This window comes from Pan paniscus, chromosome 14 (genome assembly GCF_029289425.2).
Source record: "Pan paniscus chromosome 14, NHGRI_mPanPan1-v2.0_pri, whole genome shotgun sequence".
In the NCBI taxonomy this organism is placed as follows: domain Eukaryota; kingdom Metazoa; phylum Chordata; class Mammalia; order Primates; family Hominidae; genus Pan; species Pan paniscus.
The window spans coordinates 114313192-114325874 of NC_073263.2; the positions used below are offsets into that span (position 1 = coordinate 114313192).

The following is a 12683-nucleotide window of genomic DNA, read 5'->3' on the forward strand; positions in this document are numbered from 1 at the left end:
CTTTCATGATCCGGGTACTGATTTGTCTTCAGATATGAAGTTGAAAGACTTCTCATTTGGAGGCCGTTTTTGGGAATCTGTTCATCCACTCACCATCATTCTGGGGTGCATTACTGGCTCAAGGCCTATCTGGGGCTCACACCTACCTGAGAAGGTGGAATCGGTAGCCGGGGCAAGGCCGGGGCAGCTCACGGTTGGCTGCTGTGCCTTCCCGTTCACCAGCATGGACCCAGCGGCAGTCACATCGCATACCCATGAGGAAACAGCGACCCTCAGACACCTCATCTGTGGCCCCGAGGCAGCCTCAGCTGAGAGCCAGCCTGTGCTGAGCCCAGCTCTGAGCAGTGCCCACCTCCCAGGCCTAGGGATATTTTCCCTGACATTATTTCAAGATCTAGCATTTGTTGCTGACGAGATATTTGAATGTCACAGTTTAGGGAATTGGCTTTCACTGGGTTTTAAAGTTGCATCTTCTTCATAAACTCCACTTGTTAGGGAAATGATTTTTCTTCCATTGTAAGCACTCTCCAAGTTGTTGATGTCTGGGTAGGTACGGCATTGTGTGTTAAACAACACATCTCCCAGACACAGAAACACACTCACTGGGAAACTACTGCAAAGTGAATAGTTCCTGCAATGCTTAGCTCCTTGTAAGTCTCCAGGAGCTACTGTTTTAAGAAAACCATTTGTGCACTTCTTAGCATGTGTTTGTTATCATTACCCATCAGCAGGCTAGGAGGTGCTTTTGAGAACTGATAGTGGCCTTGCCTTGGTTTGCCTACGTATATACTGTTCTAAAGGTAAATTCCTCCTTACTTTGGAGAAATCTCTTGTATTTCTGTGTGCCGTGAGAATTAATTTGTGTTTGAACAGACTTAGGCTTATTCATATTACCTATGGGATGAATCCAAAATAGTAAACATTGCAGGCTTTTCATCTTTATAGTTAGACCAAGTTTATTGCTGAACAACTTGGGACGATAATTGCTAATGTATTTTGCATTTTGATACTAACTCTGGTTTCACTTTTATTTTATATATTTTATTTTATTTTATTTTATTGGAGACAGAGTCTCGCTCTGTCACCAGTCTGGAGTGCAGTGGCGCTGTCTCAGCTCACTGCAGCCTCCACCTCCCGGGTTCAAGCAATTCTCCTGCCTCAGCTTCCTGAGTAGCTAGGATTACAGGCGTGTGCCACCATGCCCAGCTAAGTTTTGTATTTATAGTAGAGATGGGGTTTTGCCATGTCGGTCAAGCTAGTCTCAAAACGCCCTCAGGTGATTCACCCACCTCGGCCTCCTAGAGTATTGGGATTATAGGCATGAGCCACCGCGCCTGGCCTAGTTTCACTTTTAAATATTTATGGTATTCCATAGACTTTTAATATTTAGATTATTGAAGATGTTTGTAAATTTGTGATGGGGACAGTTAAGAATTACGCACCCAAATTCTCAATCCATTCAGAGTGATGTTTCTTCTTCCTTCTGTCCTAACTAGAAGCAAAGTACTTTTCCAAGTAAATTATTTTTAGACTTCCCTGAGTCACTTTTTAAAAACGCTGTTTGTTTTCGTAAACACATGGCAGGAATTATTATAAGTGTGTTGCAAAAAGAAGCTGACAGTCCTTATAACACAGCCAGACAACCCATATGCAGCCTGGGAGCTCCATTTTTAGTGATTGCCGGGGAGGACGCGCGTGGAGCCCTCAGCCGCAGCCTGGGGTAGACAGCCCCACTCTGCCTGTCTTCAGCTGGATGCAGTTCTGAGGTCTATCGACCAAATATACTGCATGCATTTTACATTCATAATATTCAGTAGGTTCTTAATTTTCCATGATAGAAGGACAGTAAATACAATGATAAATGAAAAGCAAACTTCAGCAAACACTTTTGACCCTTTACCCTCTGAAGCAATCCTCTGGATGTTATCAATAGCAAAATTTATACATTTGAATCTTGCTGCTTATTTCTCCCTTACTACTTAGGAAATGAGAAGAGATTATTTTTCCATCAGCAGGGAACCCTGTTATATCAAGAATATAAGCCCCTGATGGCAGAGACCCTGCCTGCTGCTCATGTGGCTTCAGTGCGCAGAGCGGGGCTTGTTCCTCCATGTGTGAGATTTTTAAGCTCTTTGGCTGTTGCTTGTTTTCCCCCAAAGCAGCCATGCATGGATTGTCCCAGATTTACAGGTCCCCCCATTCAGAGGAGCTTTGCAGTGTGGCTACCAGTGTTTCTAATGGCCGGATAGAGTATCAGCCTTTGTCTCCAGGAATAAGACTGTGTTTCATGGGACTCCCTGAATCTCACTGAGGATGTAATAGAAACAATTGAGGCTGGGCATGGGGATGCCCAACTGTAATCTCAGCACTTTGGGCGGCCAAAGCTCAAGTTCACCTGAGCCCAGGAGGTCAAGGCTGCAATGAGCTATGATCGTGCCCCCAGCCTGGGCGACAGACCCTGTTGCAAAAAAAAAAAAAAAAAAAGAGTTGAAAGTTGAGTGACTTTTATTTTGTTTCACATCCACCCCTCTTTAGCCTTTCCAGAACATTCTGGGACCTTCCTTCCAGTGCAGCTGTTCTCAACCTGAGGCTTGTTAGGAGAGGGCTGCTGGGCCCCACCCCAGGGTTTCAGGTTCTGACTCGGTAGGCCTGGGACGATCTTCCTGACTAGTGTGATGGTTCCTGACTGGCTCCAGGTGCTGCTGACGGCACTGGTGGGGCCACCTCAGGGACCCCTGCTCTAGAGGTCTCTCGGGGAGTGTTGCTGAGGCTGTCGGGCGCAGCTCAGTGGGTCTGGGTGGGGCCTGAGGTCCCGCGTGCACCAATGGGAGGCCCTTGCCGCTACTCCTGGAGCCATGTGTTCGTCCCCCAAAGATAAGACCACATCTGTTCACATGGACCTGGGCTGACTTAATCATCTGAATATAAGCAAACCTCCGTGTATGCTATCTCCTCTGAAAATGAGATCTGTTGAGCAAACAAGTGGGTTTCGCCTCTGCCTCTTGCCCCCCGCCCTGCCCACTTGCCTTCGTGTCCGCATCATTTCTGATCATCGTATCTTTACAGGCCCTTAGGATCGGAAAACTTGCTGCTTAGAGGAGCTACACTGAAGAACACTGAGAAAATCTTTGGTAAATATTTAATTAATTATTAACCATTGCCCCTAACATTAAGGATGCATGAAGCAAAAGTTAAAACCCGCAGCGGAACCCGAGAGCGTTTCTTGGCACCTTGAGGTGCTGGAGGCTTTCTGGCCGCGCAAGTTCTGCCCCACTGAGATTTGATCAGTGAATAAGTGCAATCCTGAAGCAGCTGCATCAGAGAATACGGCTTACGGATTAAGGCCTCTAGTTTTTGGATTCAGAAACAGAACATTGCATCCGTGAAGGAATTTATGAAATTTAGTTGTGCAGGAAATGTTTTTCATGTCTGCGTTTCTTGACTAGGATCTCCCATTTCTTGTGGGTTGTTGTCTGTTTTAATTGAGGTAACCTTTAGAAGTATAGAAGTGTGCCCCACTGTCAGAAAATGCTGTGCAGGTGTCCCTCAGTGTCCTTGGGGGACTGGTTCCAGGATGCCTGCAGATGCCAAAATCCACGGATGCCCAAGGCCCTATTTGCATGTAGCCTACGCATGTTTGCCCCTGTAGTTCACATCATCTTAGATTACTTCTGATACCTAGCATGATGTAAATACCCTGTACTGTTTTTATCATCTGTATTTTGTATCATTGTATTGTTATTTTTATTGGGGATTTTTTTCAAATATTTTCCATCCCCAGTTGGTAGAACCTGCAGATTAAGAACTCGTGGACATGGCGGGCCCAGTGTATATTAAGATATGAACTCTTAAAAAATGAAGCATAGATTGCTTCCTATGCATGAAGAAGAGTCTTTATCCTAAGGAATCAAGTGCTAGTGTTATGTGGCTATGGACACTAGCTTGTGAAATTAAAAATAGGATTCGCTTTACCCAAGAATTGATTTTCCCCACAGCTGTGTGTAACTCACCATAAGGCAAGACACACTTGCGCCCTGGTCATCACCCTTGCTCTTCCTCTCTGTAGGTGTGGCTATTTACACGGGAATGGAAACCAAGATGGCATTAAATTATCAATCAAAATCTCAGAAGCGATCTGCCGTGGAAAAGTAAGGCTGGATGCGCATGAGAACCTGCAACTTAAAAGTATCATTACCCACTGTAGAAATGGAAGTAGCTTCCTCTTGGCCTTATTGGCAGTTCCTTTGCCACTGTACAGCATCTTAGTAACTGCAGAGCTGACCATTCAGATGGACTTTCTTATTTTGTGGTGAGGTGGATGGCCACACCCCTCCTTCCTGCTCTTTCTAACGCCTGATACCAGGTTCACAGCGCTGCCTCTTACGGACGCCCTGACGTTCCGGTTCTGAAATCAGTTCAGTATCCAACAGCTCCTCTCACCATTTCATGAAAAACTCCAAATGGGCTTACTTTTAACTCTGGGATTTGGTCAAAACCACGCATTCTCTGCTATGGTTTTACAAAGGAAAGCGTTAGCAGAGAGAACAGAATCATCTTTTCATTAAACAGTAAAGTCCTGATGATAAATATATCAGGATGGTAGCTGAATTTGTGCTGGAAAAGAAAGGCTTCTTCCTGAGATCTGCTAAGACCTTAGTTAAGGATCTGTGCTTTTCCTGTACTGAGGACACTTCCTTTCAGAGTTATTTACTTTTCTCCCCCTCCTTTCCTCCCTCCCTCTCTTCCTTCCTCTCCTTTCCTTCCTTCCTCTACAGTGGTGGGTAGTCACTAAGTTTTGAACCAATTTGTTGATGCTTAATGGTAGAAATTGATTTCTGGATGTACTTTTCAATGACGGAAGTCCAGGCAGTGCAGAAACATGGTCCGCAGTGTGGCTGTGAGCAGCCCTCTCTCTCCTGCTTGTGGCACTTTACCCCGTCTTGGTTCTTACCTTTGGCCTCTAGAAGTACGTGCCAGGGACCATGGCACGGACGCAAGTACAGAGGACCCACCGTGGTGCGTTGAGGGCGAACACATCACTGTGCCCTTCCTATTCTGTTTCTTCACGAGGTGTCGTCTTGATATCTGTGAGAAGGAAGTGCAGAGCTCATTTCCTCAGGGACCAGTGATCACCTCTGTCCTTTTGTTTTAGATCGATGAATGCGTTCCTCATTGTGTATCTCTGCATTCTGATCAGCAAAGCCCTGATAAACACTGTGCTGAAATACGTGTGGCAGAGTGAGCCCTTTCGGGATGAGCCGTGGTATAATCAGAAAACGGAGTCGGAAAGGCAGAGGAATCTGGTATGGAGAATCACTGCCCTTGTATGATCCGAGGTGACCTGTGGGCCGTTATTACAAAAATGTGGTGCAAGAAAAAGATGACGGTGAATTTACTGTAGGCAAAAAGCAGCTTGATTGATTCAGTCTCTGTGATAGATGCATTCACTGAAATTTAAAGTCTCAGTGGACACCAGCTGCTCCTGCCATCTTTGGATCTGGAAAGGTACAGGTTCCCACAGTGAAATCATCAGGACAATACCTTAAATACTTGCACTGTGTCCTTTGTTTAGAGAGTGCTGAGAAAATGCTTGTTAATGGTTATGAGATAAATGGCACATATTTGTGGTAAATACTTGGAAAAAAGGGTCTGCTCCCAGTCCAGAGCAGGGCCATGTGCAAACCAGACCCCGTCCACTGAGCCTAGAGCAGGACCGTGTGCAAACCCAGACCCGTCCACTGAGCCTAGAGCAGGACCGTGTGCAAACCCAGACCCGTGTCCACTGAGCCTAGAGCAGGACTGTGTGCAAACCCAGACCCGTGTCAGCTGAGCCTAGAGTAGGGCTGTGTGCAAAACCCAGACCTGTGTCCACTGACCCTAGAGCAGGGCTATGTGCAAACCCAGACCCATGTTCCCTCTGTCCACTGCAGGGCCATGTACAAACCCAGACCCTGTCCACTGAGCCTATAGCAGGGCCGTGTGCAAACCCAGACCTGTGTCCCCACTGTCCAGAGCAGGGCCATGTGCAAACCCAGACCCATGTCCACTGAGCCTGGAGCAGGGCCGTGTGCAAACCCAGACCCGTGTCCACTGAGCCTGGAGCAGGGCCGTGTGCAAACCCAGACCTGTGTCCCCTCCATCCAGAGCGGGGCTATCTCTGCATCATCTGTCCTTCCCACAAAACTAACATGGCCCCACAGATCAGGATAAAAGTATACTGAAAAGTCATTTCACCAGGCTTAGTTTTTACATCTGTAGGTTGTTACCAAGTATGTTTTGTTATAAGAGACACAAAGAGATCCCATGAATATGCAGAAGTAAAATTGCCGCTGGTATCTGGTTGGCGTGTCTCCTGTCATCGGCACATGCTTGTCTTAACTCGTGATTTAATCTCCACTTGCTGGCAGAACAGCCCCACAGCTCAGCCCCTGGACCTGGCAGGTCCTGGCTCAGAGACCAGGTGACCCAGTGGCTGCCTTCCGCCCATAGTCCTTGTCTTTGGACTCTGAAATCTTGTATTTAGTAGTAGCGCTCGTATAACCTATGCCTAAGCCTGAGGTGTTAGAGCAGCATGTTGGAGCCCTGCTGTCCCTCCTGGTGGAGGCGCTGACCCGCACCTTCTGCTCTTGCAGTTCCTCAAGGCATTCACGGACTTCCTGGCCTTCATGGTCCTCTTTAACTACATCATCCCTGTGTCCATGTACGTCACGGTCGAGATGCAGAAGTTCCTCGGCTCTTACTTCATCACCTGGGACGAAGACATGTTTGACGAGGAGACTGGCGAGGGGCCTCTGGTGAACACGTCGGACCTCAATGAAGAGCTGGGACAGGTTGGTGTCTCCTGAGTCATCTGCTGTGATTTATTAACATCTGGGTGAGTCTGCTTCACGTTCCTCAGGTCCTGTGCCTGTCATCCGAGCGTGGCTGTACCTGTAGCTGGCGTAAGACAGCAGCAGGGTTGTTTTGAACCCTATTTATGAAACAGTCGGCCGTGCTGTTACATTTACAACAGATGCAGAATTACCTGCACTTGCTGACTCCTGGAAACTCATCTGGAGCTTCCTGGGCAGAACTCTTTGTGGGTGCAGGTGTGAATCAAGGCTGGTGGGTATAAGTGGCTTTGCCAGCCTTGCACTCTGCTTCTGCACCTGATATTCAAGTCTCATGGCGAGCTGGGTATTTTCACTTTAAAGATGAACAAACCAGAGTTTCAGTGATTTGGTGGATTGCAAAGAGTTCAAACGCCTCCGTTCAGATCCTGCTGCTGCATGATGGCTGCGGGAGCTCGGGCTTCACCGCCACACCTCGAGTGTCTCAGTCTGTGAAATGGAGATGATAACAGATGCTGGCCTTACAGGATTGGGTTGCAGATTAAATGAGATAATGGACACAAGGTGCACAGCACAGGGTCTGGTGTGACCACCGCCCTGCCACCGCACCACCGGGAGGCACACACCAGACCTGCTGGCTTGAAGGGAGCTAGGGAAAGACCCATTCCCTGGGTTTCCCCTGCCTAGAGCGGTGACCTTCCCTACCTTCCCAGCCTTAACATTGCAGAGTGCAGGGTTGCCAGAGCAGGTACCAGTAAAGGGTAATTGGATTTTTCTGAAGAAATAGCGATTTTGAATGATATTTTAGCAAACAAGGCCACTTTAGACAGGTAGCTGAAACCTCCATCTCGCACCCAGATGACAGCCTGTAAATAGACTTAGACTCTGGCAGATACAGAGGCCTCTCTCTGCCTCCTGTGAGGAAGGCCAACAAACGGAAGGATCAAGTTCCACATTTGATGAGTTTGACTTTTGAATGTGTTCCTCCAGCATGTCCCATACTCCTCACGGTGCTTTATTGTTTGAGTCAGCAATGCGCAAACTATAATTTAGTTGTTCAATAGTCAGGTATTTTTATCTAGGAATATTCTATCTCCTTTGCAACAATAGATGGTACATTTTGTGAGCTTCTGATAAATTCTTTGGGAAAGAACTTTTTTCTGTAACAAGGAAAGTGCCCAGCACCATTGAGTGTGGGGAAAGCGCCCAGCAGCGTTGAGTAGGGGGGAAAGCGCCCAGCAGCGTTGAGTGCGGGGGAAAGCGCCCAGCAGCACTGAGTGTGGGGGAAAGCGCCCAGCAGCACTGAGTGTGGGGGAAAGCGCCCAGCAGCGTTGAGTGGGGGGAAACGCCCAGCAGCGTTGAGTAGGGGGGAAAGCGCCCAGCAGCGTTGAGTGGGGGGAAAGCGCCCAGCAGCGTTGAGTGCGGGGGAAAGCGCCCAGCAGTATGGAGTGGGAGGAAAGCACCCAGCAGTGTTGAGTAGGGGGGAAAGTACCCAGAAGTGTTGAGTAGGGGGGAAAGCACCCAGCAGTGTTGAGTGGGGGGAAAGCGCCCAGCAGTGTTAAGTAGGAGGGAAAGCGCCCAGCGGTGTTGAGTAGGGGGGAAAGCGCCCAGCGGTGTTGAGTGTGGGGGAAAGCACCCATCAGTGTTGAGTGGGGGGAAAGTGCCCAGCAGTGTTAGTAGGTGGGAAAGCGCCCAGAAGTGTTGAGTACGGAGGAAAGTGCCCAGCAGTGTTGAGTGTGGGGAAAGCGCCCAGCAGTGTTGAGTAGGGGGGAAAGCGCCCAGAAGTGTTGAGTGCGGGGGAAAGTGCCCAGCGGTGTTGAGTGCAAGGGAAAGCGCCCAGCAGCATTGAGCACGGCAGATTTCTTCTCTGCCCTCTTCAGTCCATCTCCCTGGAGTTCTGCAAAACAGAATTTAATTTCTGTTGTTCTGTCCTGACCAAAACCAGGCTCCAGCTTGGAGGCTGACCTCCTCGTACACAAAGAAGTGTGTACTGTTGCTCACGGGGGACACACTGAGGTCAAGACGGGTGGACAAGCCCAAAAGGCAGGTTCATCTGACCGCAGCTCTGTGGGTAAACGCCTGTGCCCACTGTCGCTGTGCAGTACAATAACACGACTTCTTTTGTATGTGAAATAGATTCACCCACCAGTCAAGCGTCTGTGTCCACAACAGAAACAACCATCTGCCATGGAGATCCTGTGCCAGAAGCACTTCGTGCACCTTCTCTGTGTCCTGTGCACACTTTATGCACCTTCTCTGTAACCTGTGTGCTCAGTGCCATTGCCCCGTTTCTCAAATGAGAAACTGAGTCAGGAGCAGGCAGTGCCCCGTTCTGCGATGCAGTGCTGCCTCCCGAGCACGAGTGCCTTGGAACACAAATCTTGCTTCAGGCCAAGTTAGCAGGCAGGCGTGCGTTGTAGTGAGGGCCATCTTTTGTTCCTAGAGCAGAGGGTGATGGCAGCATTGACCAGCACTGGGCTTAGGGTTGACTGTCCCACCACCAGAAAAGAAAATTGCAGGCCAGGACCCCTGATGAACAAAGTTGCAAAAATCCTCAACAAAATACTAGCAAACCAATTCAGCAGCATACAAAAGGATCATACCCCACCTGTGGGATGCCAGGGTGGCTCAATGTGTGCAAATCAGTAAGTGTAGTGCATTACGTCAGCAAAGTGAAGGACAAAACAATATGATTATCTGTGATGCAGAAAAGGCATTGGACAAAATTCAGCATCCTTTCATAACATCTCTCAACAAATTTTAGGTATAGAGGAATGTACCTCAACACAATAAAGGCCATAAATGAGAAACCCACAGCTGGCAATGGAGAAAAGCTGAAAGTTTTTCTTCACACACAATGGAGAAAAGGTGAAAGCTTTTCCTCTGAGATCAGAAAGAAGACAAGGCTGCACACATTCACCCCTTCTATTTAGCATAGCACTGGAAGCTCTAGCCAGAGCAGTGAGGCAAGAAAAAGAAAAGGCATTCGTATAGGAAAGGAAGAAGTGAAATTGTTTGCTGATGACACAATCTTATATATAGAAAAGCCTAAAGACTCCACCAAAAAGCTTTTAGAACTAATCAACAAATTCACTAAATTTGCAGGATACAAAATCAACACCCAAAATCAGTAGTGATTTTATATACCAGACAAGAAACTATTTGAAAAAGAAATCAAAGACTTTAATAAACTTGCTTAATAGTAACAAAGCAAACAGTCTTATCTCTGCGTCCCGAGCTAACAGAACTGACTGGATTTGTGTCCAGAGGTTTTAAGCTTTTGTTTCCACGTTCTTAAAACTGGGATAATAACACAGTTGATGTGTTAATAACAGTTGAAGATTAAATGAGGCTCTGCCCAGTGGCTGGCACACCGTGAGTGCTCAGTAAAGGTCTTTTATAATTAATTTTTTTAATTGTTCATTTTCATGGTCATGTTTCCTAGAAATATGCCACCTATTTAGTTATAGCTAAACAGGATGATAAACCAAACCTCTTAACATTTGTTATCTCATTCTTATCCATTTTACCCTTTTAAAAATGTTTTTAGGGCCAGGCACAGTGGCTCATGCCTGTAATCCCAACACTTTGGGAGGCTGAGGTGGGTGGATCGCCTGAGGTCAGGAGTTCAAGACCAGCCTGGCCAACATGGCGAAACTCCCATCTCTACTAAAAATATAAAAATTAGCCAGACGTGGTGGCAGGTGCCTGTAATCCCAGCTACTCTGGTGGCTGAGGCTTGAGAATTGCTTGAACCTGGGAGATGGAGGTTGCAGTGAGCCGAGATCATACCACTGCACTCCAGTCTGGGTGACAGGGTGAGACTCCGTCTCAAAAAAAATAAATAAAAATAAAAATGCTTTTGGGATTGAAAAGCGTTTATTCTAAGTTACTTCAAAGTCCTGTGTAAGAAGGGTACACAGGTTGAATATCCCTTATTCAAAATGCTTGGGAAGAAGTGTCCCTGTGGACGCGCCCAAGCTCAGTCTCAAGATGCTGCCGTGCGTTCCAGAACTCCTACCTTCAGTTATTCACGATAAATGTGTGACCCATGAGCTTATCTAAAATCAGAGTTTAAGACGGGTTGTATCTTTAACACATATCACAGTTTTCTCCGAGATTTGTTTTGTCCTTATTTGCTTGAATTTTACCTTCTCAACCTTACATGGTATTGTAGGTTTTGACCTCCGAGACTGTATAGAGTAAGTTCGTCCTCTCTGTAGCCTTGGTTTTTTATTGTTGTTGTTAAGATTCGGGACAACCCACTTACACTCTGTCTTCCCAAACAAATGGAGCCCTGGCCCCACCCATGTCTCTGTCCCGGGGAATGGGACTATGAGACCATACTCTGTTTTGCTCCCAACCCAGAGAAGGTGTCCCGAGGCCTCCCCACCCATCCTCCTGAATTGCACCTGCCAGGACTGCAGGGTCCTGTTGGACACTGGGAAGGAGGATGAGGCAGGAGCATGGCTCAGCCCAGTGAGGGGGTCTGTCTGGGGGAAAGCCTTTAGAAATCCACCGCCTATTCAAGTCACAGTGGGAGCTGGGGAGGAAACACGGCTGCTGTGTGTCTGAGTCGGAGACATGCGGGCCTCCCTCAGAGCGTGCTGACTTGCTGTGCCCTGCCCGCAGGTGGAGTACATCTTCACAGACAAGACCGGCACCCTCACGGAAAACAACATGGAGTTCAAGGAGTGCTGCATCGAAGGCCACGTCTACGTGCCCCACGTCATCTGCAACGGGCAGGTCCTCCCAGAGTCCTCAGGAATCGACATGATTGACTCGTCCCCCAGCGTCAACGGGAGGGTAGGTGGCAGCCCCCACGCCGTCCAAGTGTGTGAGTGAGTGGGCGGCTGTGCATGCTGAGTCCACCCCTTTTCACTCAAGTGTCCAGGAAAATCCAGGCCCTCTCTACGGACTTCAGTGGGAGGGATGGTCAGAAGGTGCGATGTGTGTGGTGTCCCGTTAGGACACATCTGCTCAGTGATACCCGTGTTAGAATTGGTTATGAAAACCATAGAAGCAGGGCAAACACACATGCATGCACCCAGACACCGTGTGCACACGGATACACATGCACACATGCTCACATGCAAACACATGCACTCACACGCCCAGATACTGTGTGCACACACACATGCAGACACACGCACTCATGCCCAGACACCGTGTGCACACACAGACACACATGCACACACGCTCACATGCAGACACACTCTCACACACTCCCTGACACTGTGTGCACACATGCTCACATGCAGGCACACACGTACTCTCACACACGCCCAGATACCGTGTGCACACACAGACACATGCTCACACGCAGACACACGCATGCACTCTCACACATGCCCCAAATGCTGTGGCTCCAGATCTCAGCATCTCTGGGCAGGGCTGGAGTCCCAGGCTGACGCTGTTCCTGAATTTCCCCGCACACAGGGCAGCCTCGGGGATCAGGTCCCAGCCGGCTGTGGCCCTGAGCACATCACTTCGCCTTCCTAAACGCTGATTCTGCAGCTGCAGGCGCAGGATAATAGCTCCAACTTCTTAAGGGGTTTCAGGGTGAATGTGACAATGTGAGTCAACAGCAGGAGCGCCACAGGTCACGCCTAGTCTAACACACGCTTTGGTTAGGAGAACGTCCCCATCGCACAGGCACCAGGGCAGAGGCACAGCCAGGGTCCAGGGTGTTTGTGAATGTCTGTGTTCGTGGCACCGTGTGACTCAGTCTCCCTTCCTGGACGCTAGCGGTCACTTGCCATTTCTGAGCGCACATGAAGCCTCTGTGGTTTCTAGAAGTGTCGGTGCTGAACGCACACCCGTTTAGCCTTCCTCACCCGTCAGTCTCAATTA

General features: G+C 48.4%; 1 protein-coding gene across 11 annotated transcripts in view; it reads left to right on the plus strand.

Moving 5' to 3' along the window:
- The window catches only part of ATP11A (ATPase phospholipid transporting 11A), a 195153-nt gene that overhangs the window by 129274 nt on the left and 53196 nt on the right, over nucleotides 1-12683 (plus strand). For all 11 annotated transcript variants that reach the window (XM_063595878.1, XM_034937026.3, XM_034937025.3 and 8 more), the window contains exons 9-13: nucleotides 3067-3131; nucleotides 4067-4148; nucleotides 5153-5303; nucleotides 6633-6830; nucleotides 11463-11636. In XM_063595878.1, coding sequence (XP_063451948.1) covers nucleotides 3067-3131; nucleotides 4067-4148; nucleotides 5153-5303; nucleotides 6633-6830; nucleotides 11463-11636 — 670 coding nt within the window. The remainder of the gene's footprint in view (nucleotides 1-3066; nucleotides 3132-4066; nucleotides 4149-5152; nucleotides 5304-6632; nucleotides 6831-11462; nucleotides 11637-12683) is intronic.